Source organism: Pelophylax lessonae (genome assembly GCF_965119305.1).
Source record: "Pelophylax lessonae genome assembly, chromosome: 1".
Classification (NCBI taxonomy): Eukaryota; Metazoa; Chordata; class Amphibia; order Anura; family Ranidae; genus Pelophylax; species Pelophylax lessonae.
In genome coordinates, this window is record NC_138768.1 from 123,228,852 (window position 1) to 123,255,258 (window position 26,407).

Sequence of the window (26,407 nt, forward strand, 5' to 3'; positions counted from 1 at the left end):
GTGTTGGTACGTGTGAGAGAGATCCACCTTTCCAAGTTGTTGGGGTTCATCTCATACTTCTGAAGGTTTGAGGGTGCTGCCTGTTCCATACCCCCCCTACTCCTCATCTAGCCTTTTAGGGGTACAAACAATAGTAATTGGGGCCTAGTGTGGTTGTGTACGTGTGATATACATACACTTTTTTTGGATCATATTTTCTATTCCGCTATTTAATCAAAAACCTTTGGGGATCAGTTACATTGGGGGATAGTCTGTGTTGGTACGTGTGAGAGAGATCCACCTTTCCAAGTTGTTGGGGTTCATCTCATACTTCTGAAGGTTTGAGGGTGCTGCCTGTTCCATACCCCCCCTACTCCTCATCTAGCCTTTTAGGGGTACAAACAATAGTAATTGGGGCCTAGTGTGGTTGTGTACGTGTGATATACATACACTTTTTTTGGATCATATTTTCTATTCCGCTATTTAATCAAAAACCTTTGGGGATCAGTTAAATTGGGGGATAGTCTGTGTTGGTACGTGTGAGAGAGATCCACCTTTCCAAGTTGTTGGGGTTCATCTCATACTTCTGAAGGTTTGAGGGTGCTGCCTGTTCCATACCCCCCCTACTCCTCATCTAGCCTTTTAGGGGTACAAACAATAGTAATTGGGGCCCAGTGTGGTTGTGTACGTGTGATATACATACACTTTTTTTGGATCATATTTTCTATTCCGCTATTTAATCAAAAACCTTTGGGGATCAGTTAAATTGGGGGATAGTCTGTGTTGGTACGTGTGAGAGAGATCCACCTTTCCAAGTTGTTGGGGTTCATCTCATACTTCTGAAGGTTTGAGGGTGCTGCCTGTTCCATACTCCCCCCTACTCCTCATCTAGCCTTTTAGGGGTACAAACAATAGTAATTGGGGCCCAGTGTGGTTGTGTACGTGTGATATACATACACTTTTTTTGGATCATATTTTCTATTCCGCTATTTAATCAAAAACCTTTGGGGATCAGTTAAATTGGGGGATAGTCTGTGTTGGTACGTGTGAGAGAGATCCACCTTTCCAAGTTGTTGGGGTTCATCTCATACTTCTGAAGGTTTGAGGGTGCTGCCTGTTCCATACCCCCCCTACTCCTCATCTAGCCTTTTAGGGGTACAAACAATAGTAATTGGGGCCTAGTGTGGTTGTGTACGTGTGATATACATACACTTTTTTTGGATCATATTTTCTATTCCGCTATTTAATCAAAAACCTTTGGGGATCAGTTAAATTGGGGGATAGTCTGTGTTGGTACGTGTGAGAGAGATCCACCTTTCCAAGTTGTTGGGGTTCATCTCATACTTCTGAAGGTTTGAGGGTGCTGCCTGTTCCATACCCCCCCTACTCCTCATCTAGCCTTTTAGGGGTACAAACAATAGTAATTGGGGCCTAGTGTGGTTGTGTACGTGTGATATACATACACTTTTTTTGGATCATATTTTCTATTCCGCTATTTAATCAAAAACCTTTGGGGATCAGTTAAATTGGGGGATAGTCTGTGTTGGTACGTGTGAGAGAGATCCACCTTTCCAAGTTGTTGGGGTTCATCTCATACTTCTGAAGGTTTGAGGGTGCTGCCTGTTCCATACTCCCCCTACTCCTCATCTAGCCTTTTAGGGGTACAAACAATAGTAATTGGGGCCCAGTGTGGTTGTGTACGTGTGATATACATACACTTTTTTGGATCTTATTTTCTATTCCGCTATTTAATCAAAAACCTTTGGGGATCAGTTAAATTGGGGGATAGTCTGTGTTGGTACGTGTGAGAGAGATCCACCTTTCCAAGTTGTTGGGGTTCATCTCATACTTCTGAAGGTTTGAGGGTGCTGCCTGTTCCATACCCCCCCTACTCCTCATCTAGCCTTTTAGGGGTACAAACAATAGTAATTGGGGCCTAGTGTGGTTGTGTACGTGTGATATACATACACTTTTTTTGGATCATATTTTCTATTCCGCTATTTAATCAAAAACCTTTGGGGATCAGTTACATTGGGGGATAGTCTGTGTTGGTACGTGTGAGAGAGATCCACCTTTCCAAGTTGTTGGGGTTCATCTCATACTTCTGAAGGTTTGAGGGTGCTGCCTGTTCCATACCCCCCCTACTCCTCATCTAGCCTTTTAGGGGTACAAACAATAGTAATTGGGGCCTAGTGTGGTTGTGTACGTGTGATATACATACACTTTTTTTGGATCATATTTTCTATTCCGCTATTTAATCAAAAACCTTTGGGGATCAGTTAAATTGGGGGATAGTCTGTGTTGGTACGTGTGAGAGAGATCCACCTTTCCAAGTTGTTGGGGTTCATCTCATACTTCTGAAGGTTTGAGGGTGCTGCCTGTTCCATACCCCCCCTACTCCTCATCTAGCCTTTTAGGGGTACAAACAATAGTAATTGGGGCCTAGTGTGGTTGTGTACGTGTGATATACATACACTTTTTTTGGATCATATTTTCTATTCCGCTATTTAATCAAAAACCTTTGGGGATCAGTTACATTGGGGGATAGTCTGTGTTGGTACGTGTGAGAGAGATCCACCTTTCCAAGTTGTTGGGGTTCATCTCATACTTCTGAAGGTTTGAGGGTGCTGCCTGTTCCATACCCCCCCTACTCCTCATCTAGCCTTTTAGGGGTACAAACAATAGTAATTGGGGCCTAGTGTGGTTGTGTACGTGTGATATACATACACTTTTTTTGGATCATATTTTCTATTCCGCTATTTAATCAAAAACCTTTGGGGATCAGTTAAATTGGGGGATAGTCTGTGTTGGTACGTGTGAGAGAGATCCACCTTTCCAAGTTTTTGGGGTTCATCTCATACTTCTGAAGATTTGAGGGTGCTGCATGTTCCATACTCCTCTTCCTCATCCTCCCTTTAGGGTAGGAAAAAATTTAATCGGGCCTAGTCTGTGTTTGTACGTGTGAGATACACAGTTTTTTATCCTATTCCGCTATTCAATACACACCCTTTTGGTGTAAAAAACATTAAATTGCGGCATAGTTTGCATATTTGACATTTGCATATATTGTGCCTTGTTGCGCTGTTTTGGGTACTCCACCAACATGGCCAGTGGCAATGACGCCATTCTCAGCTTAACTATCCCACTTCTATGCCTCCTTGAAAAAACAATTTGGGCGATGATGGAAGAGGATGTGGCACAGGATGAGGAGGAGGAGGAGGAGGATGAAGAGGTAACATTTCAAAGGCTTTCAGGGCAGTCATTCGCAAGGGGCTCCGAGGGTGGGTTCCTGCACACACAAACGCCAGGGACACAATTGTCCAGCAGGGGCACAGTTCTGGAGGATGAGGAGGATGAGGAGGAGGAGGAGCTGGAGGAGGAGATGGAACCATGTTCACAGCAGGGTGGCACCCAGGCCAGCTCATGGCCATCACTGGTGCGTGGCTGGGGGGATACAGAGGACACGGACGATACACCTCCCACAGAGGACAGCCTTTCGTCGCCTCTGGGCAGCCTGGCACACATGAGCGATTACATGCTGCAGTGTCTCCACAACGACCGCCGAGTTGCCCACATTCTAACTTGTGCTGATTACTGGGTGGCCACGCTGCTGGATCCCCGTTACAAGGACAACGTACCGTCCTTAATTCACTCACTGGAGCGCGATCGCAAGATGCGCGAGTACAAGCGCACGCTGGTAGACGCCATGCTGCTGGCATTCCCATCTGACAGCGGGGCCACAGTGGAAGCACAAGGCAGAGGAGGAGGAGGAGGAGGTCGCCAACGCAACCAGGGCACCGCCAGCACCTCAGAAGGCAGGGTTAGCATGGCCGAAATGTGGAAAAGCTTTGTCAGCACGCCACAACAAACAGCAGCACCAGCAGCTCAGATGGAACGTCTTAGCAGGAGGCAGCATTTTACCAACATGGTGGAGCAGTATGTGTGCACACGCCTACATGTAGTGAATGACGGGTCTGCCCCCTTCAACTTCTGGGTCTCCAAATTGGGCACATGGCCTGAGCTTGCCCTTTACGCCTTGGAGGTGCTGGCGTGCCCTGCAGCCAGTGTATTATCTGAACGGGTATTTAGCACGGCTGGGGGCGTTATAACAGACAAGCGCAGCCGCCTGTCCAGAGACAATGTGGACAAGCTCACGTTCATTAAAATGAACCAGGCATGGATCCCACGGGACTTTTCCGTACCTTATGCAGAATAGCAATGGATACCGACCTTACCCACCCATTGTTCCATTTTTGCTCTTTCTCACTCTTTTGGGGTGTACCCTCATTTAAAATTTTTGAAAAGAAGCAGTGTTGGCTACCTCGTCCTCCTCCTCAGGGCCAGATTAATGTAGGGGCTATTGGAGCTGCAGCTCCAGGCCCCTACCTTTTATATAGGCCCCGGGTTGGCCATATTCACTGTTACCGCTCTTCTGTCACTTGTAAACACAGAAGTCTGGCTTCTATGCTCGCTTCCCCAGGCAGCACCCTCAGAACCTCCCCACACAGCGTGAAGGCCGGACAAGGAGGGACAGTTGGCGATGCATGGATGTGTTTATGGGCTTCAGAGACAGCATCCCATGTTGAATTAGGCATGCATGGCTGCACCCTTCCTCCTCTGGGTGCATGGCAAGGCACGGCCCTTAAGGCCCTTCAAAATCCTCAGCACCAAGCCCATGATGCTGTTAATCCGGCCCTGGTCCTCCTCCACCGCCGCTTCCACCTACACCGCCCATAGGTGTGCGCAGCCTATTGCATTAAGGTGTGCACCCCAAAGTTGAAATACACATGCATGTGTTTGCCAGCAGGGAGAGTAATGTATCGGGGCCATGTACCTGTAGGCAAGGAGAAATAGAGCAGAGCAGGTCCCAGGGAGATCTTTCCCATCTCCTCACTGGCAATGCTATGTGCCCTAGGTGATTAGGGTGTGCCCAGGCACACCCAGCACACCCTGTGCGCACGCCTATGTCACCGCCACATCCACCACCACCTCAACCTCCCTCCTACTCCATATGGGCCTCGTCCTTCAGAGATGAAGAAGAACATTGTTTTATTTTTCTGTTTTTTTTTGTTGTTTTAAGTTATTTCCCTATCCACATTTGTTTGCAGAGCACTTGCCATGCTCTTAATTACGTTTTGCTGCCATTTGCAGCACTCTAGCCCTTTCCTTTGGTGTTTTAGAGCCATTTTAGTGCCTTAAAGTTCGGGTCCCCATTGACTTCAATGGGGTTCGGTGTCCGGGAAAAGTTCGGTAAAAGTCCGGGACACGGACCCGGACTTTTTTTTAAAGTTCGGCCGAACCCGTCGAACACGGACATCTAGGTGTCCGCTCAACCCTACTCATAAACATTCTGCTGTAGCTCAAGTTTGTTAAAGTGGAAGTAAAAAAATGCTGCCTCCCTGCTCCCTATACCTATTTTATATATTTTTTTATTGGCCTTGGTGCAGTCATGTGACTGCCCGCTTCCATTGTTCCACCCATCCCCATATTGGCGCTCCCTCCCATCCGCTGTAGCAGCTACTCACTGACACAGGGAAGCCAAAGTTCTAAATCACAAGACTGCAACAAATCTGATTAAAAAAAGAGATATTTACACCTATGAGTATATATAGCATAGGTATAAGGGGGGAGCTTTTTGCAGGCACTGCTTGAAATTTGCCAATGCTTGTGTAAAGCTACACCCAAGACTCACATTATCTGTATTTAGCATACCTGGACTAGAAAGAGAACCATTCACCATTGGAAATCTGTAATAAATCTCTGTTTGACAATTGTTATAGGAGAGCAGCCTTATCTCTTAGAGGTTACTAGAACTTTTCATTATTTTTATTCACAAAGCAGTAATAGGATGAGTGAAATCACAAAAACATGGTGCTGTCAGGATTGCATGAAGGAAAACTAAAAGCATTACAGCTTAAAGCCCAATTCCAGCTAAAACGTTTTTGTAACAGAGTGGGGAAGGTATAGAATTCTGCCTTTTTTATGTTTTGCATTCTGTATTTATTAAAGATTGTACAAAAGTTATCACACAAATAAGGACAGACAAAAAGGTAAAAACATAGGACAACTCAGGCTGCCCTGGGGGCTGGATATCATTATACAAGGTTCTTTATAAGAGGGTAACGTCACAGAGTTTCGTAAAAATGCATGGCCATGAGGGGGGGGGGGGTGGAAAAAGGGTTGGGAGGGGAGAGTTACCCTTTTCCTTTACCCAACACCGGTGAAAAAGGACTCTACTAATCTTTCTACAAGTCACTCAGCCCCATGGGGCTATAACAAATTGCCTATTCGCATTTCTCTGAGAATGTCTTGCACCTGCACAAACAGCAAGTGAAAATTTAGAAAGTACCGTACACTGCACAGGGCAACTATGAACTTTGATATGTATTCAGCTTGCAAGGATTTGCTTGAATTTCATAGTGCAAGTGTATGCCGTCCAATAATGAAACCACATTTTATGGGTTTTCTCCTGTGAACCTTTCAGAACACTAGCCAGGCTTTCCATTACCCTTATGTCATCAATCCTACGAAACTGTAGTGAAAAAGAGGTCAGTATAGGATATTTCCATAGGGTAAGGATACAAGAGCTTGTGGTGCTAATCAAATGTTCTACAACCGATTGTTTGTACGCCTTCAATGGTGAATAAGAAAGAATGCCGGGGTGTATGGTACAGGTTGGTCAGCTGTCAGTTATATTATTTTTTTTTGCAGTCTGTGTTCCCATTGAGGGGATTTTCTCTCAGTTCCTATTATAATACATATTTTCAGTAAAATGGAAAAGGTTTAGGCTACATTCAGACCTGAGCGTAGCGTTTTCGCATGGTTTTTACCGCAATTTTTACCGCGATTTTTATGCAGGCGTTTTTAGATTGAATAGAGACCAATGGAAAATGCCTGTAATCTGCCCAAAAAGAAGCTCATGTACTTTTTTGAGCATTGGGCGTTTTGCTCACAGCATCAAAACGCTCAGATGTGAACAGGGGGCATTGAAATGAATACGATTTGTCTTGTTGAGCGTTTTGAGAGCTGATCCTAGAGCAGAAAAACTCCCCAAAAACGCCCCAAAACGCCTACATGTGAACGGAGCCTTAGAACTTCTATAAGGTTATTATTCCTTTCTGTGTCTTCCCATCACAGTGTTATCTGCCACACTTATTGCTTTAGAATTGAAAAATATAAGTGGTTGAAATTATTTAAATTTATGTATGTGTGTTTTGCATTTTGGAAAATTTAATAAACACATTTAAAAAAAAATGAATTGAAAAATAGACAGAGTGTGCACTGGCCTAATGAATTATCCTCAATAAAACCAACTTTATTCAATACAAATTCATACTCACAAATACAGGCTTGTCAAAGGCACATAAACACATCAACAATGCAGTTATAGCATCCAGAGTCTTGCATAACAGATGTAACATCCTCAAATTGGACTGGCTGACGTGTTTCGAGGCTTAGCCTCTTCCTCAGAGCCAACTCAACAAACGTGTCAGCCAGTCCATTTGAGGACATTACATCTGTTATGCGAGACTCTGGATGCTATAACTGCATTCAGTTGATATGCCTTTGACAAGCATGTATTTGTGAGTATGAATTTTTATCGAATAAAGTTGGTTTTATTGAGGATAATGCACTAAGCCGGTGGTGCCCTCTGTCTATTTTTTAATTCTAGTGTATCCAGACCTCCACAGTCTTGAGAGGGCAGCAAGGTGGCAGTTATCCGGATTTGACAAGAGCCTTGAGCAATACTTTTGTGGGGCCCACCTCTAAGAGAAGGAGAGTTGTGTGTTGTACTTGCTAGACACTTATTGTTTTTCCTGCTGTCACTGGCTGTCAGAAGAATAGGAACTGCGGAGAAATCTTCCCAACAGGAAAACCCATAAAAGTTGGGGTTGAAACATTTATTTTACCAAGCCTGTCCCAAAAAAAAAATAATAAATAAAAGAATATATATTTTGTCTGGAGTTGGGCTTTAAGGGTGGAAATTCAAATGCAAATTACTGTTCCTGACTGGTCATCTTTAAAGGTTTAAATAAAAATACCAATAATGATTTTCAAATAGGTGCTGGTGCACTACAAAGCACAAGATCAACAGTGCCCAAATGCTAAACTTCAACAGAAACAAAGAAAATTTTCGACAATAAATTCCACTCACCATTGTCATCGCGATTTCCTTGAGGCTCCTCCATGCAGTACACCTGGAAATAATCAATGATATCTTCCTCGCTCATTGTCCAGTACACTGTGATGGAAGTGCTGGTGGCAGAATTGGCCTCCTGTGTTTTTAACTTCGGTGTCTGTGGAACTGCAAAATTATTGAACAATGTTTTAGAATGTTAAAAAAAAAAACTACAGCTAAATAAACTGATGCATTGTTTTTACTGGACTTAACTATGTCTATTTGTTGAATACTTATTTTAATTTATACAGCTAGTATTTTAACTTAATGAATTTCCCATTAAATTTATCCTGTTTTTAATCGGTGTGTGCTTCTACCTGGTTACATTGGCTTGGTTCCTCGTAATATATCCTTTGTTCTGTGAGGTTGACTGGCAAGCGAAGAGTTCTATGACATTAGATGCCCATTGTCTAATGTACTATATCCCTTTGGCAGTGACCATTGGGTCACAAAAGGATTAGTTGAAGTGCTAGTAAGCGCTAAAGTCTAATGTAAAGAGAAACACCGCTCCAGGTGAGGAACTGTCCACCTTGTCCAATCTGGTGCCTGCCACGACTCGCCACCGCAAACACTGTAGTCATCAAAAGGAATTTCCGCACACCACTGTAGATCCATATGAACCATTTATTGCCTCAAATCTTCGAAAATGAACAGCACATCAAATACAGGACACTGGGTAGCTGCTTGTTAATGGGTTTCACCCAAAACTGTGCTTATTTATAACCAGTGAATAAGCCCAGTTTTGTGTGAAACCCGTTAACAAGCAACTACTCTATGTCCTATTTTTTGATGTGCTGTTCGTTGTGGAAGAAATGGTTCATACGGATCTACAGCAGTGTGCAGCCATTCCTTCTAATGATTATAGAGCTCAAGTCTGTCTACTCTACATGCCTTTTACACATTCCTATTTGTCAGCTACGCAGCCCACAATAATGATGGCAAAGAGGAATGTGATGGGACAGGAGGTAGCTTTGGCTGTAAGAATGCTTCAGTATTTAGTCATAAAGGAAGGCTTTTTGAGTCCTCTAGAATACCTTCATTCAGAATAAAAATGATAGTAAACATATAATTTGGTTATCTGTGCTCAGCTTGTATTTTATGTTTTTTAGGTGAACTACAGAAGTACCAGCACTAACAGTTAATAATACACTCTAGCAAGTAATGGCAGATTTGTACATGAATGTTGGGAGGGTCCATTGTTGGATCAGAATCACACTGCATTGAATTCAGTTAGTTGTGTTTTCAAAAAAACGATAATGTTGTATCACAGATAGAAGCCTGACCATTAAAAAGCTTTCGAGCTGTGAAACAAACACAAAGACTGGACACAGGGAAATATATTATTTATCACTATAGTCAGTGTTTTATTGAACTCTCTATTAAAGTGTATGTAAACCCCAAAAATGAAGTGCTCTTATTGGATCCCTTCTGGTATAAATGTACTATTGAAACCATTCTGTTATATTTGTGTAATAGATGCAAGAAAACCTGTTGATCCTGCCAGAAATTGTGTAAGCTGAAAACTTCCTGTCCAAATGTAGACGATTTGAGCCCAAATTTTAGGGTAAAAATTATATAAGGTAGTTAGATAATAAATAAATATTTATTATCTAACTACCTTATATAATTTTTACCCTAAAATTTGGGCTCAAATCGTCTACATTTGGCCAGTGATTGGGCATCTTTCACGGGCTTAAGGTTTATGATTGCACTATATTTCACGCACTAGAGCACTTTCTTCCTCTATCTCACCCGCATTTTGCACATGCGCTAGGTAGCGCCGTTTCCAACTTTTCACCCCCACATTATATATCAGCCCCTAAGTTTTTCTTAGGGGACGGTTGGTGGCTGCAACCTAAATACCCCACGAGCCTGGTAGTTCTTATCCATAGCGCTGGTTACCACCCTCCCCCTACTGAAAACTTCCTGTGCTTTCTGAACTGTTGCTAAGTCTCTCCACATCCCTCTTATCAGAGATGTAACTAGGATCTTCAGGGCCCTGGTGCAAGAAACCATGGAGGCCCCTCCCTGACCCTTCCCACTGATACCGGGGCCCTTTACTCCTGTCGATGGGCCTTTTATTACAATCCAGCGGGACCCTTTCTCTTGTTCTGCAGTGGGCCCCCTTCCTGCCATCTTGGGGCCCCCCCACAGTGGCGGAGCGCCAGGGCCTGGTTGCAAGTGTGACTTTTGCGACCCTGATAATTTAGTTTTTTTTTTAATGTTTATTATTTTATTGTTTTAATAATTTATTTACCATTTTATTTAATTTAATTATTTTTCAGTTTTATTTTTTAGAGTTTTTACGATTTTTTAGGACCCCCGTTGGGGGTGTTTTGGTGACATATCATGGACAGGAATAGCTCTGTACAGAGCTTCCCGTTCATTCACAAACTGTAGCCTAGTAAATAAGTTTACTAGGCTTAAGTTATAAATGGACACAAGAGTGAACGGTACCAATCATTCACGTTGTCCATTCTAAAAAGGGAGGGGGAGGTAAATGTTAAATTTACTGGCCACTTCCCCACTCTTTATCCTGCCAGATACCCCGCAGCAGCCAGCTTCCCCCTCTCTCGCAGACTGCTGGGGGGTATCTATCAGGATGGAGAGCGGGGAATGGGCAGGGGAAGGAGGGACCAAGGGAGCAAACAGGGGCCTGGGGCCAGCAGGAGACACATAACTTGGATAGGAGGGGTAGTGGGGCGGCATATAGAGAAACAAATGCCCTCCATTTTCCTCCTGCAGCCACTGAAAGTCTGCAGGAGAGAGAAGAGGAGAAGTGGCCATTCAGCAGATGCAGGAGGAAAATAGAGAGATTGGTTCCTCTATATGCTACCCCCACCACTTCTGCTATTCAGGTGTACAAGGGGAGCCGCACTGGCCCCCTGGAGCATGAGGCCAGGTCACAGTTGCGACCCCTGAGACCCCTAAAGTTATGCCCATGCCTCCTATATTAAGGAAAAGAGAGAGGGGGTGTTCTGTGGTCTTAAAACGCTAGTCCTAAGGTGACAACACTGCACCTCAATAGATACAGTGCAGTGAGTAAACATTGTCACCCTGGTAATGTGTTACTGGCAGAATCACCAGGGGGACATAAAGGATGAACAACCTGCAAAATGGAAACTAAGTCAACACGTCTAAGGACTGGTGAACCACAACATATTTTGTTTTTGTGCTTGAGTTTAAATATGCTTTCATTATTGGCACCATTCACAAATTATAGACGTTCTTTTATGATAGCTGTAAAGTGGGAATGTACATTGGTAATCCAGAAGTCGAAAACATTATTGCTTAATAAGGTCGTAAAATCTTCTGCCAAGCTGCTCCTCTTGGGAACCTAATACTCAGCTCAGTCTGGGAGGCCTCATCTCTGGATGTGTTTAGATGCAGACTAAAAACCTTCTCAGTTGTATCCCTTGTAGAGAACTTTCAGATAACTAGTATAACCAATCAGTTTCATGTACTGCAGATGTGCTAAAACCAGTACCTGTGTGTTGATGAGCATTTGTCTGTGTTAGACGGGTTTCACTTTTCTATACAAGCCTATGGGAATGCAAAACTCACTTGAAGCAAGTCAAACACAGGTCAGAAGGAGGTCAACTGCAGGTCCAATGCACCTGCCAATGAGTTCTGAATGATCTTAGAAGTCTCAAATTTATGTAATCAACACAAACCCAGATCATTGAAAGAGATCCTAAGAGAGTGGGATCTGCAGCATTTTAACCATAACTTCCTTATCCTTTTCTTCCTGAGTCACCAATCACATTTAAACTGTATGTTGGGATCTGATTGGTGGAAAACATCACAGTACGGTCGTTTTAGGATTTGTATGTGTGAGAAAGGATGTGGGTGTTAAAGCATCACACGCATATATATTGCAGGATCACCAGATTGCTGAGAAATGGGAGTGGAGTAAATAAGTGCACTACAGCAATATCTGGATGACGTATTCAGCACGTATCAATTTCTCTATGGGTACATCTCAAAACTTAAAGCCAAACTCCAAGAAAATGATCCCTTGCTGCAAGGATTATTTGCTTGTTTAGGTCCAAGAAACTTGTTAAAGAAGATTTACTTATCGGGTCCTCTGTGCTGCTAGACCGGTCAAAGCAGTAACTTCTTCCCTACGTTCCATCTGTCTAAGGTCCTGATCTCATCAATACCAATGCAAGGTCCATAGCCCTTCACTGGACGTGAAAACACTGAGAAACAGTCCACCGGCAGCATCAGGGGGCAGAGGATCAGGCAAGTTAAAGTCTGAAAGAAAGTCTGTAAGGTGACCTTACACAGGACTCCCTCCCCACCCCCCACCCCCCCAGTCCCGCTGTACTGGAGTCCCATGATCCTCTGCTGTCAGACACACCGCTTCACCAGTCTGGGGATTTGCAATCCCAGCGCCTTAATCTCCTCTCCATGGACCCGAGTATTTCTAATTGGTCAGCACTGTCACATGGATGGCGCTGACCGATCAGAATCCATCTAGCCTAGTGATGGCGAACCTTGGCACCCCAGATATATTGGAACTACATTTCCCATTATGCTAAACTACGCTGCAGAGTGCACGAGCATCATAAAAAAATGTAGTTCCAAAACATCTGGTGTGCCAAGGTTCGCCATCACTGGTCTAGCCAATCCTCTCAACACTGTAAGCAGAGGAGAGAAAGCTGCGGGGATTTCCACTTTCCCGCACCAGTGAAGAAACATGCCAGCGTCTGACAGGGGGGGATCCCGGGACTCCAGTGCAAAGGGACCCAGTGTAAGGTCACCTTTACAGATTTTCTCTAAATGTGAACCTACACTTTAAAAACTAAATGAGAGTCAGTCTTTACAGTGTGGGTGCAGATCCCCCCCCCCCCCCCCGTGCAAGGGTAAAGTTTAACATTTCCCAGAATTAGGCCTAGATTGTTACGCCTAGATTTATTTTGTATTATGCTTCACATCATGCCTTACTGTATAAGCAAACTTTTTTGGGAATCTGTTGCAAGATTTATTTCTTGGAGATCCTGCCAGAAGCAGTACTTCCTGTTTCTTGCCTGACAAAGCTAAGCCACAGTCTTTCAGTTAGCAGAAGTGTTGGCAGTCTGCTGTGCAAGTTCCTTCACTTGGTTGTTTGGTTACTTATCTGAGAGATCTGATATGCAGTCTACAGGCAAACTGAAAGAACGCGCAAGGAAGGCTGACAACATTGCTGCCAATTGTGAGGTAGTGGCTTAACGGTGTCAGCCTGTAATAGGAAGTGCTGTTATTAGCAGGATCATCTTTGCAACAGATTCAGAAAAATAAAAACAGGTGATTGAGCAGGTTATGATACTAAACATAGAGAAAAAAGGATTTTTTGGGTTTTCATATACTTTAGTTTTAAACATTACTCTGGGTGTTTCTTTAAAGAGTCTGTGATACTGTGGTAGCTACATCCAATAGTCTATAAGAGGATTAAAGCCTGGACACCATCCCTGCCTATAGGTTCCCTGCAGTTTATTATTCCCAGGGCTGAATAAGGACCTGTGTTGATGGGCTTTTGTTTGCTTCACGCAAGTTTTTACAAAGCCACGCAAGCGTATTGAAATGTAAAAAACTGCTAGAGGCAAGTCAAATGCATGTCATACGGAGGTCCACTGCAATTCAAAGTACTTATCAATGAGTTCTGAATGATCTCAGAAGGGTCTCAAACTGATGCCACACAAGGCAAAGTCCATTGGCTCCATAGACGTGCGCAAAGGGTGTGCCAGGTGTGCCTAGGCACACCCTAATCACCCTGTGAGGTACAGATTCCCCCTGCTTCTTGGCGCCCCCTGTCTCCCCCCTGCAGTGCAGCCAGCTTCCCTCCTCTCCCTCTGGCTGCTGCAGGGGATGTTTCCGGATGTAGAGCAGGGTTTCTGAATGTACACAGTGAGTGATCTGTACCGATCTCTCTTGTGTTTATGCCTAACTGAAGCATAGTAAACTATGCTGCTCAGCACAGAGCACTTCCCATTCCTTTACTGTACAGTGCAGAGGCCGAGGCTGCAGAGAAAGGGACTGGGGAATATCTGTCCCTTTCTCCGTCTCAAAAGTGAGACCTCAGAGGTCTGTTTAGATATTGATCCTTGATATTCCACCAAAGCCCCCAATGGGGCTTCTAAAAAATTGTAAACAAAAAATAAAAAAACTAAATTGTAAAAAATTATTAAAAAAATTATAAAAATTAAAAAAAACTACTGACAACGTCCACTCCACTGCCCTGCTGACACCAATCTTTGCTCTACTGACACTGTTTGATGATCTACTGATATACACACGTGTGTTTGTGTCCTGGGGTGCACACCGTAATACAATAGGCTGTGCACACCAATGATCGGTTTACAGGCTCCTGTGAGTCACAGAGGGGATGCATTTCTACTTATCCCTCTCCTGTGCCCCACCCCCTACTGAACCATGACACCTTATCCAGGCCCATTTTTAATAATAATTGTACCCAGAACAAACAATTTTGTGGTACCCCCCCCCCATGCAATTTTCGCTATCCACCACAACATCCCCCATCATTACACAGGATCCCCCTCCCCCATACTCCCCCTATTATTACACAAGACCCCCTACCCCATACTACCTCCGTCATTACACAGGACCTCTTCCCCCATACTACCCTCATCATTACACAGCCCCACCCACCTCAACAAAGCCCTGCATTGCTCCCCCAGCGGTTCCACCTTGATAGTGTCCAGAGGATGTCAGGCACACCCTACCAAACCCTCAGGCAAAGTTCTTCAGTGGGCTAATGGTCTGTGGCTTGTCGGACATGATGAGGGGAAGGTGGAGGTGTGACTGTGCCTGGGACTGACAGGCGCTCTCCCCAGACAAGGTTTACCTTACAAAGCTTGCCAGTCACTGCACAGGCAGCAGACATAAAGCCCAAGCAATCACCAGCACCCCCCCCCCCCAACATTCAATTCCGCCCTCATCTCCTGAGTGACGGCCAAATCCACTTATCAACTATATGGGTGCAGTTTGAGCTCAAAAGGCAGCTCAGCTGCTTTGGGCCCCACACCATTGACTTGGCCTGAGGCAGCTGCCCCTTTTGCCCAGTATTAACGATTGGCTTAACCTTATCCCAACTCTAGCCCTCTGCTCTCCTTCCTTGAGCTTCCTTTCCATCCATTCATTAGTAATCTCCATAACTCCCCCATCCATTGCTCATTCCTTCAGGACCCATTGACCCAAAAAATGGTCTAGGGTTAGGCCACTGACCCGCAATCTATATATATTTATATTTGATTATATATCCTCACTTCCTGTTACTTTTTGTGGATGTTTTAGCCCCAGTGTGGGCATCTTTGTTGGTATTTCTTCCGAGAACCAGATAAAATAATTGAAACAAAAACAAATTAACCTTACTAGGTATCCCCTATAAGGAGGAAAAGACAAGCCCCTACCTAATCATATATGAGAAACGACCCCTTACTGCACAGGTGTCAAACTCGCGGCCCGCCAGCTGTTGCAGAACTACAAGTCCCATGAGGCATTGCAAGGCTGACAGGTTTAAGCATGACTCCCACAGGCAATGGCATGATGGGACTTGTAGTTCCAAAACAGCTGGAGGGCCACCAGTTTGACCCCCCTACATTACTGGTATAGACTGCCCGAATGTCTAATAAAATGCCATATAAATGTTTGTTGTTGCTGTAAAACATTAGGTTATGAAAACAGCATCAAACTGACCACACACAGTGCAGACTTTATTGCAGGTAGCAGCTGCCATAATAAATCAAGGTTCAAATAACAAAAATATTTTGGGCAAAGTGGAAGTGACTCCTTAAGATAGAGCTATAAGAAAAGGTATCACCTCTCACCGAGTATTTATCATATCCCACATATCTAAGTGAAACATACTGAACATGGCGCACTCTGAAAAAAAGTGGTACGACTGCATAAGCCAATGCCTTGTGACTCTGGACAGGTTATCTTACATATCAGTCTCCCAGAATTAGCCTGTGTCGTCTTCTGAGAAGCTCTGAATTTCACAGTGACAAGATACCCCGGACCTTATGTCACGACTGACAGATCTCTCCTCTTATGTGACACACAGCTGTTAAAGTACACTTTCCTGGACTCCACTGCAAATTCTTCCATTTCTAAAGGCAAATCCACAATGTCTCCATTGCAATGATGCAAGTGTGAAATTCAGTGTGCGTGTCATAGATCAGACGGCAATTACTGTCACATACAATGCAGCATGAGAGATCGTGCACGTTACTGCTAAGTAGTATATGTAAACTTGTTACATTACATAGGATGCACATGTTACTTTCATTATCAACCATAGTGAGTACAGCCTAAGGATCCGAAAGACCTCACACAATTTTTAGCTGTGTATTGTAATTATTAACATACTGAATTTTGTAATGGGTCCATAACTGCCTATACAATTAGAGGACCACTATATTCATAAATATTTACTCTGGTAACTATATGGATCAGTATATGATTTGTCTCTCCCTTTATATACAGCCAAACTGTCCAGCAAATGTGACAGCTACAGTGATTGGGACAAACTATTATACTGGGAAAGGTGAGAGGTGACAACAGTCAGCTTTTTCCAAAAGAAACAAAAACTGTCACTGTAAACGTGTAAAGTTGGGCTTTAATTTGTTTGTCACTTACTTTTAGGGCAATAAAATCAGTGCAGGATGTGGAAACCTTACGAGAAGACCTAAAACAAATAATGGGCGGGCAACTACATGGCAAATGAGGTATAATGAAAAATATAAAGTGGGGGGCATGGCCGGCGCGTGCTCGGCATGGCCTATTGAGAGTGGAGCACCGTGAGGACCCAGAGAAAAGAGTGACTTCCAGCCACCGACAGCAGCGTTCAATCGACACCTCCTGCAAGCTATAAGGAGAGAGAATAGGGCAAGATGTCCCCAAAACGAAAAGAAGAAAGGAGGCCAAAAAAATTAACTGGCTTCTTCCTACAGCCTGTACGAGGAGGCAGGCAAGACTCTCTGGCCCCTACCTCCTCAGTGCACTACTCCCATCTCCCAGATGAAGATCCCTCGGCAGTGATACACACAAGGGACCCCAGACCTCATACAAAAGCTGATGCATCCAGCCCAAGCTGCTGCAGCCCAGCAAAGGTACGCATGAGACTGGACCGGGACACCTCTGATCCACAGGTAAGCAGTGATAGCTTAGCCATTTCCCCTATCACTCCAACACTATCACCAATAGAGGCCTTCCCCACTACCAACCAGCCTGTCATGGACACTCTCCTCAAGGACATGCTGATCTCCCTTCATAGCTCCCTGCAGACAGAATTTCTTAAAGTGTCCAGACACCTCACCTGTGAAATACAATCCCTAGGAGACCAAGTACACCACATTGAAAGCTCCATAGAGGAAATAACAGACACAGTGAATGACCTGGTAGAGGCACACGATGAGGCTATAGAAGACCGTAAATGGATAAAAGCTAAAATAGCATACCTTGAGGACCGCTGAAGGCGAAACAACCTTAAGTTAAGGGGCATACCTGAAACAGTACAAGCAGGAGACCTCAGAGAATTCGCTACTGACCTTTTTGCCACTATCCTCCCAGAAACGACACTGCTGGAACTTACTATAGACCGTATCCACAGGGTGCCAAAACTGTCATTCCTTCCTAGCTCAGTTCCCAGAGATGTGATCATGAGAATCCACTTCTACCACGCAAAAGAACAAATCCTGACGAAAGCTCGGTCCCTAGGAACATTACCCAATCAATACAACAACATCCAAGTTTTTGCAGATCTCTCTAAGTACACGCTTGACCTTAGGAGACAACTTACCACAATTACCAAGGGGCTCCGCAGCCACAAAGTGGACTATAAATGGAAGCAGCCGACCAAATTCCTGATCGTAAAAAATGACAGGCCCTACACAATCTCATCCCTGGAAGAAGGCCTGGCCCTGCTTCAGTCATGGGATATAATCCCCGACCTGCCTCGACATGAAGGGACCTCCAGGCAACCAGGAAAAATGCCCAAGTCCTGGCACACAGTTTCTGAGCGGGCAAGAAATCACCCAGGTTAATGCAACCAAATAATGCCTAAGTGACACCAGTCACCCCTAGACCTCCTCGAGTCTATCCTCTTGGCTCCACCCTTCTGTTAAAGAAACGTTTCAACCCCTTAACAGCTATGCAGCTTTGCACTGCATTGTATAGCTGCACTACAGTGTTTTTTTGTTCTACTATGTTGTTTTTTTCTTTTCTAGTTTTGAATTACAAGTTCATTAGGCCCAGGTACAAAGACCCAGTCACTTCAACGCCTACCAACTCAGAGCAACACACACGGCAAATCCACCTCTCCGGATCATTTCAAGACACCAAAACCATCACCTAGTCAAAATCATACCAGTGAGTACAATGCACCCCCCACACCTCTACACATCAATGGCTCTAAAAATTCTAACTCTTAATGCCCATGGCCTAAACAACCCAGCCAAAAGGGCATCGCTGTGGCAAACGGCAAAGTCACAATCTTGCACCATCTTGTGTGTTCAAGAAACTCATTTCCAAACGAGTGCAACTCCAAACTGCACTGCACGCACAAAAACTTTCCTCACATATTTACTGCCTCTGGCCCTAAGAAAACAGGGGGAGTACTAACAGCGATACACAAATCTGTGAATTTTCAACTCACAGACACACTATCTGTCCCAAATGGGAGATATCTAATCCTGACATGCTCTATCGACAACACCCTTTTCACCATAGACAATATCTATGATCCAAACAAGCGACCAGTAAGCTTTCTCCAAAGGACCCTCAACAAAGCAAAATGCATCCAAAAAGGATACCTTTTACTATGCAGAGACTACCAACCCTACCCCCAAAAGAGGCAACCATATGGCCAGTCACCACCCCTCTGAAAAAGGGTTCTCCTTCTGCTCCTCTGCACATAATACTTATACCCGCATAGAGTACTTTCTAGTGGACAAATGGTTGTTGCAAAAAGTCGGGGAGTCTGACATAGAGACCATAACGTGATCCGACCACGCTCCTGTTAATATCACCATATTCAAACCAAATTCGCCTTCACCCACTAAATTGTGGAGAGCCAATACCAGAATCATGAAATCCTACCCATATACAGAATTCATTAAAAACCGTCTTGAGGAAATTCTTCCACGACAATGTTGGCTCTGTGTCAGACCCTACGATAACATGGAATGCACACAAAGCTTTTATTCGTGGTATATTAATACAGATGAGCTCACATGGGCAGAGGAGGAAGACACAGCATATAGATGAATTGACTAAACAAATCTCTAGATACCCAAAACCAATCAAACCCATGCCAAGATACACAAACTCCCGGCACTTCGCCAAGAACTGAGAGCCCTGCTCTTAGACTCATTTGAGTTCTATCACTGCAAACTAAAGGTCACATACTACACAACCAATAACAAAGCAGGTAAAGCAATGGCTCTGCTCATAAGAGGCCAATGAATGAAAACAAAAATTCCCTATATACTACACCCAACCACCAAAACCAAACTATACTACCCACAAGCAATAGCAGACACCTTTAGCAATTACTATAATTCTTTATATAACTTTAAAAATGACACAAACATACCTCAACCCTCAGGAGAAATGATAGCCAAATTCCTGCAACGTATTAAACTCCCTACACTCTCCCCAGAACAACTGATGACACTCAATGCCCCATTCTCTGTTGCGGAAATCATAACAGTGATATTATCACTACCCAACAACAAATCACCCGGCCCTGGTGGTCTATCAGGGGTATACTACAAACAATTCCAAACCATTGTAGCCCTCCATCTCTGTCAAGTATTCAATAACGCTGCCTCTTTGTGCTTAAAGCAACTATTATAACTCTACCTAAGCCTGGTAAGGAACCCGACAAGATGCAAAAATTAAGGCCTATCTTCCCTTTGAATTGCGACATTAAGGTATATGCAGAAGCCATAGCGGTACGCATAATATACATACTACCTTCTCTTATTCACAGAGATCAGGCAGGCTTTACAAAAGGGAGACAATCCTCAGATGCCACCAGGAGATTACTGAATGTTATACATTTTGCTGAAAAAACCAAAACGCCTTCTTTGCTTCTTTCACTGGATGCAGAGAAGGCGTTTGATGTGTAAATTGGTCATATTTACAAGCTATACTGTCTAAATTTGGTTTCTAAGACAGAATTCTATCTGCAATCACAGCATTATATTCGACCCCCTTAGCCCAAGTCTATGTAGGGAACATAACTTCTCGCCCCTTCAGACTAATTTTTAATATGGTGATGGAACCATTAGCAGAATCAATCAGAAGCAATTTACACATATTGGGGGTTAAAATTGGATCATTGACACAGAAAATCAGCCTTTTTGCAGATGATGTTGTCCTAATGATCACAAATCCCACATCAGCTCTACCACTCTTACAAAACGAAATTAGAAACTTTGGAGAGGTCTCATACTATAAGGTAAATGAATCCAAATCCCATATCCTTGACATCGGAATAAAACGCCATAACAACAAATATATTTTAGAATTACACTACCCCTACCCTTGGTCGCGGGAATTGAATACCTAGATTCCTCTTCAGCAGCAACTCTCTCCCCTTTAAGCAAAGTACATTAAGGAACTAGACTCTAGCTAAATATTAATTCTCATGGACAGGTTGCCTTGCAGCCTTCAAAATGATAACCCTCCCCAAATTACTATACCTTTTCAGGACTCTTCCCATAATCATCCCTAAATCTTATATCAAATCCCTACAAACTATTCTAAACAAATTCATATGGCAGGGGAAAAAACCTAGAAGCGCCAACGCCATCCTAACCAAATGCCAACAAGTAGGCGGTTTCAGCATGACCAATATACTAAACTACTATCACTATCATGCATCGATATTAGCACAACTAAAAGACTGGTTCAGACCAATCCCACATACACTATGGAGACACATCAAAAGTGAATCAATCCCATTCCGTAACCTGCAACTTTGGCTCTGTAGTACTAGCCCTAGGGCCAAATTCCCCCCCGCACTATCCACCCACTGTTCAAGCTGCAGCGCAAGCCTGGTGGAGAATCACGTCACGTACATGGACCAAGACCCCATTGATTCTAAATCACTCAACAAGGATTCTAAAATACCTGATATTAATCTCGATAACTGGTGCAAGGGACAAGGGATGTATCTGGACAACTTATTTGACAAAGACACGTTGAAACCATTCAATGTACTGGCAACAGAATACAATATACCTCTATCTGACTTCTGCCAGTGCATCCAAATACAGAATAGCATCAAACACAACCCCCACCTTTGTCCCTACATCCCAACCAAACTGAAACACTACCTCTATCAACAGACACACGGCACTAAGGGAATATCACTCTTTTACGCCACCCAAGGAGAGAAATCTATATTTACTAAAACCCCTCACATACTCAAATGGGAAAAGGACCTACAATGTCAATTTCCCATGAAACATCGGAATATAGCACTCAATACAGTATATCGAGCCACATCAAACTCAACCCTCTGGGAGATGATGCAAAAATTAACCCAGAGGGGGTATATAACCCCCTCTAGAATAGCACTCTACAAAGGAAATGCTTCCCCTAACTGCTGGAGAGCTTGTGGTCAAACAGGCTTGTGGATGCATATATATATATATATATATATACAAAAATTCTGGGAGGATCCGTTTACCATTATCAACAAGATCTCTATATCCAAATAACCCCCTCACCAGAATCAGCTATTTTAAATTTAAACATAGCTACCATTCCACCAAACGAGAGAAAAATAGTGACGCACCTCTTATTAGCGGCCAGACTATCCATAACAAGATTATGGAAAGCACAAACACCCCCAAAAATAGTAGGTGTGATTAACTTGACCCAGACACACTGCACCTATGAACTGTTACTTACTAAAGATTGGATAACTCACACACGAGAAAACAAAAAATGGGCCAAATGGACAGAGTGGTTCGACAACTTCACTAAATAAACCCCCAGAATCTGGTAAATACTAGAAGAACACATATGCTTTGAAGAATGGCTAGATAGTTAGCATCAATTGATTTGTTTTATGATTTGGTGTACATTGTTTACTCTATGGTGTTACAAACTGTTTATTTTACTCATGTAAGCACCTCTGTACCTATTGTGTAAATTCCAATAAAAACGTATTGAAATTAAATAATTAAATGTTTAAAGCAAACCTAGATATAGTAATGCATTTGGGTGCTAAAAAAATATGAATGCAAATGAATCGCTAGGGGGAGAACCTCTGGGGCAATCTAGGATAGAAAAGGACCTGAGGGTCCTAGTGGATGAGTGGGCTCAGCAATGGCATGCAATGCCAAGCTGCTGCAGGCAAAGCCAACAGAATATTGGCATGCAATAAAAAGGGGATTCACTCCAGAGATAAAACTAATAATTCTCCCACTCTATAAGATTCTGGTCCGGTCGCATCTTGAGTATGCCATCCATTTCTGGCACCGGTCCTCAGGAAGGATGTGTTGGAACTGGAGCAAGTCCAAAGAAGGGCAACAAAGCTAATAAAGGGACTAGAGGATCTCAGCTATGGGGAAAGACTATGAACATTGAACTTATTCTCTCTGGAGAGAAGACGGGGATATGGTATCGATGTACAAATACCTTATTAGAAAGGGGGCTAAATTAGCCCCTCTTTCTTATGGGATGGTGGAAGGGATAGCTGGGAGTATAAGGTTAAAGTAAGGTTTAGGTAATGAGGCCCATGTATTTCCTCAGGCTAGTTTTCCCGCCAGAAAGGGTTACTAGGCAGGTTAGTGGGGTCTCTAGGTGGCTTAGGTAGTTGTTAGGCAGTTTAACATATTGCAGAGGGCTCTCAGCGAATGAGCCCCTTCTCCCCGCCCGCTCGCCTCAGCCTATGAGGTGGAGGTTACCTCAGGAGAAGGCTTATTTAAGCTGCTGCCCGTCTCAGGGGGCTCAATCTTCAGAAATCTTTCTACCTGTTTTCCCCTCCCCCCCTCCCCTGGTTTGTCGCGGCTTCAAATAAATTAACTGGTTTGGGTCACCTCTGTTTCAGAGGGGGACGTGTATTTTTATATATATTTAATTATTATATGATTTATTATTGATATGGTATATGGTTGGATGTTGATTAATTTGATCTGCTGTAAATGACAACCCGAGTTGTTTATGACTGGTTTGGTCTGTATTTTATATTTATTTAAAAGAAAATGGTTATGTTTATATTTAATACCAGTTAATAAAGTAAGCCGCGGCCTTTTTTATCCAAATTGGTGTCTGAGTGCCTTATTATTATTATTAAAAAAAAAAAAAAAAAAAAGGGTATATGGTTCAGATATACTTGCTAAGGTTGGTTGTTAAAAAAAAAAAAAAAAAAGGTAAGCATTACTCCTTCCTACCATCCCATACTGGTGACCCTAGCATGGGGAAAAAACTTTTCAGTGAAAGGGAATTGAAAAAGGCACTCAGCCATTTACTGAAATTGGAAGTTTAACCTTAAACTGCGTAGAGGGTTCTTTACTGACAGAGCGGTAAGGATGAGGAATTCTCTTCCACAAGCAGTGGTGTCAGCAAGGAGCGGGGATAGTTAAAAAAACTATTAGATGGGCACCTTAACAATCGCAACAAACCGGGATATACGGTGTACTCCAACACAAGCACACTCGCACACCACAGGTTTAACTAGATGGACTGGTGTCTTTTTTCAACCTTATCAACTAAGTAATTATGTAACTTAAAGCTAAATTCCATGGTTACAAAAATCTTTCCCTTTGCAGTGGGTACCCCTCCCCACTGCAGAGGTTAAAGTGTTACTAAACCCACAACAGTAAAATCAGTCTGTATATGCAGTAAAGCATGCTTGTTATACTCACTGTGGAACCTAAGGGGTTAATCATGCGCAGCATGTAAAAAGGCTGTTTGATCCTGTCTTCTCTGAACCTCCCCTTCTTCCACAGTCCCCATTCCATTTCCTTATAGAACAGGATTTTGGAGGCACTCTGCACATGCTCAGTTTGGTGTTTATTGTTATTTTTTTTTGTTTTTTCTTGGGAGGGTGCATGTGATCAGCACTGTCAAGACAGAGGGTCGGTGGTCCTGCAGTATCATGAAAACTTCTCCTACAAACTTTAAATAGACACTCATAGAAGTCATTTGGCTGCTAGATACTGCTGATGAGAAAAGGTGTCTAGCAGTTTATATTTACTAAAACTTTTGCATTTCCATGTTCTGTGTACTGTGTGAGACCAGATATAGTGAATGCCTAGGGGATGATCATTTCATGATATACACCCCCAGCTGGGCTCCCAGCACCTCCTGTACAATGTAGACCCAATGGTCTTGCAATGCATGGGGTGATATCAGAGATCTGTAAGCTGGTCAGGCAGAAAGAAGAGATGAGGCTTCAGAGGACTGGATGCACGAAGTACTGTATATCACATAGATATACCATGACCTGGATATATGAGAACCCTAACAGACATACCTTGGACATGTTTCACTCCCTTCTGGCCTCCTTCAGAAGCATTTTCAGACAGATGTTCGAAAAGTGAGAAAGCGCTGGGCATCTTTTCTAGGGATAAGGTGTTTTCTATTGCTGTAATTAACCTAGGTTTAATAAAAAAAAAAAAAAAGAAAATAAGGTGAAAGCAGTATTATTCACATGTATTACAAGCAGAGTCAGGTGAGCACAGGTATTGGACTTTGCACCATGCAATTTATTAACCTTATAAGAAATATTTTGCAATAATTGTACTGTTTTTTTTTGTTTTATCTTTAGCTGTCACGTTTTACAAAGAATAATGGTAGCCTATTTATGAATTAAATGTGCCTTATGTAAAATAACTAGAGTAGTGCAGGTTGTGTACAATCAATATGCAGCTGTGTGCTAGGTCAGCACATTAAGCCAAGCAGGGTTCTATTGCTGTGTACTGTGCTGTGGGTCTAAATACTGTGAACATTCTTACAAGAGGAAGAGCAGAAGGGTGCCCTTATCAGTTTGCTGCTGCTCCTTCACTGCCCAAGCATTGGCTGGGGTGGATTCTGGACAAGGCTGTATTGCTTAGCTGCAATGTAGACTCCAGGGAAATCCAAGGTCTGGCTTTGCTGTCTGGCAAGGATGTCTAGCTGATAAATCTGATTGGACAGAACTTTTGGCAGATAAACATCTCCCATATATGTATTATCATGGCGTAGTTAGCTATATCACTCTTAGGCCGGTTCAGCAGGAATGGGCGGAGATTCAAACTGTTAATGGGCAGGCTGAATGTACAAAGTTGATCGATCAATCAACTTGGCTACAACCAGCCTTCCGGATTCTCGTGCGATTATCACCAGCGACCGCTATAGCTGCTAGCGATAATCACTGTCTTTTACCAAAGAGGATGGCTCTCATGCAATTATCGCCAGCGACCGCTATAGCTGCTAGCGATAATCACTGTCTTTTACCAAAGAGGATGGCTCTCTTGCGTATATGGCCAGCGATTGCTATAGCTGCTAGCGATAATCACTGTCTTTTCCCAACGAGGATGGCTCTCTTGCTTATATCGCCAGTGACTGCTATAGCTGCTAGCGATAATTCACTGTCTTTTCCCAATGGGGATGGCTCTTGTGCAATTATCGCCAGCAACTGCTATAGCTGCTAGCGATAACCACTGTCTTTTCCCAATAAGGATAGCTCTCTTGCATATATCGCCAGCAACTGCTATAGCTGCTAGCGATAATCACTGTCTTTTCCCAACAAGGATGGCTCTCTTGCGTATATCGCCAGTGACTGCTATAGCTGCTAGCAATAATCACTGTCTTTTCCCAACAAGGATGGCTCTCTTGCGTATATCGCCATCGACTGCTATAGGCGCTAACGATAGTCACTGTCTTTTCCCAACGAGGATGGCTCTCATGCAATTATCACCAGCGACTGCTATAGCCGCTAGCGATAATCACTGTGTTTTCCCAACAGGGATTTTATATCTCTTATAACAATCAAAAAGAAATATACCATACATAAAAAGCCACTATACTTACCTTATTCCTCTTTCTCACAGGCTTCCTAATTGCATGACCTAAACCCTGAAGCCATTTCAATTCACCATTTCGTCAGTCACAGGCGCTCCAACATCATTACATACAATAGAGGACCAGTGTCGGATAGAAGAGGCTACATTTCCTTACAGAAGCCACACTATAGCCACCTTGGATATTATCACTTTACACTCTTTTCCCAACATGAATTGGAAT

At 43.3% G+C, this 26,407-nt stretch overlaps 1 protein-coding gene across 1 annotated transcript in view; it reads right to left on the bottom strand.

The window, feature by feature from the left end:
- Nucleotides 1-26,407, bottom strand: part of CMYA5 (cardiomyopathy associated 5) — a 125,856-nt gene that overhangs the window by 53,651 nt on the left and 45,798 nt on the right. The window contains exons 7-8 of the mRNA XM_082268514.1: nt 24,657-24,778; nt 8,135-8,284 (exon numbers count right to left, since the gene is read on the bottom strand). Coding sequence (XP_082124640.1) covers nt 8,135-8,284; nt 24,657-24,778 — 272 coding nt within the window. The remainder of the gene's footprint in view (nt 1-8,134; nt 8,285-24,656; nt 24,779-26,407) is intronic.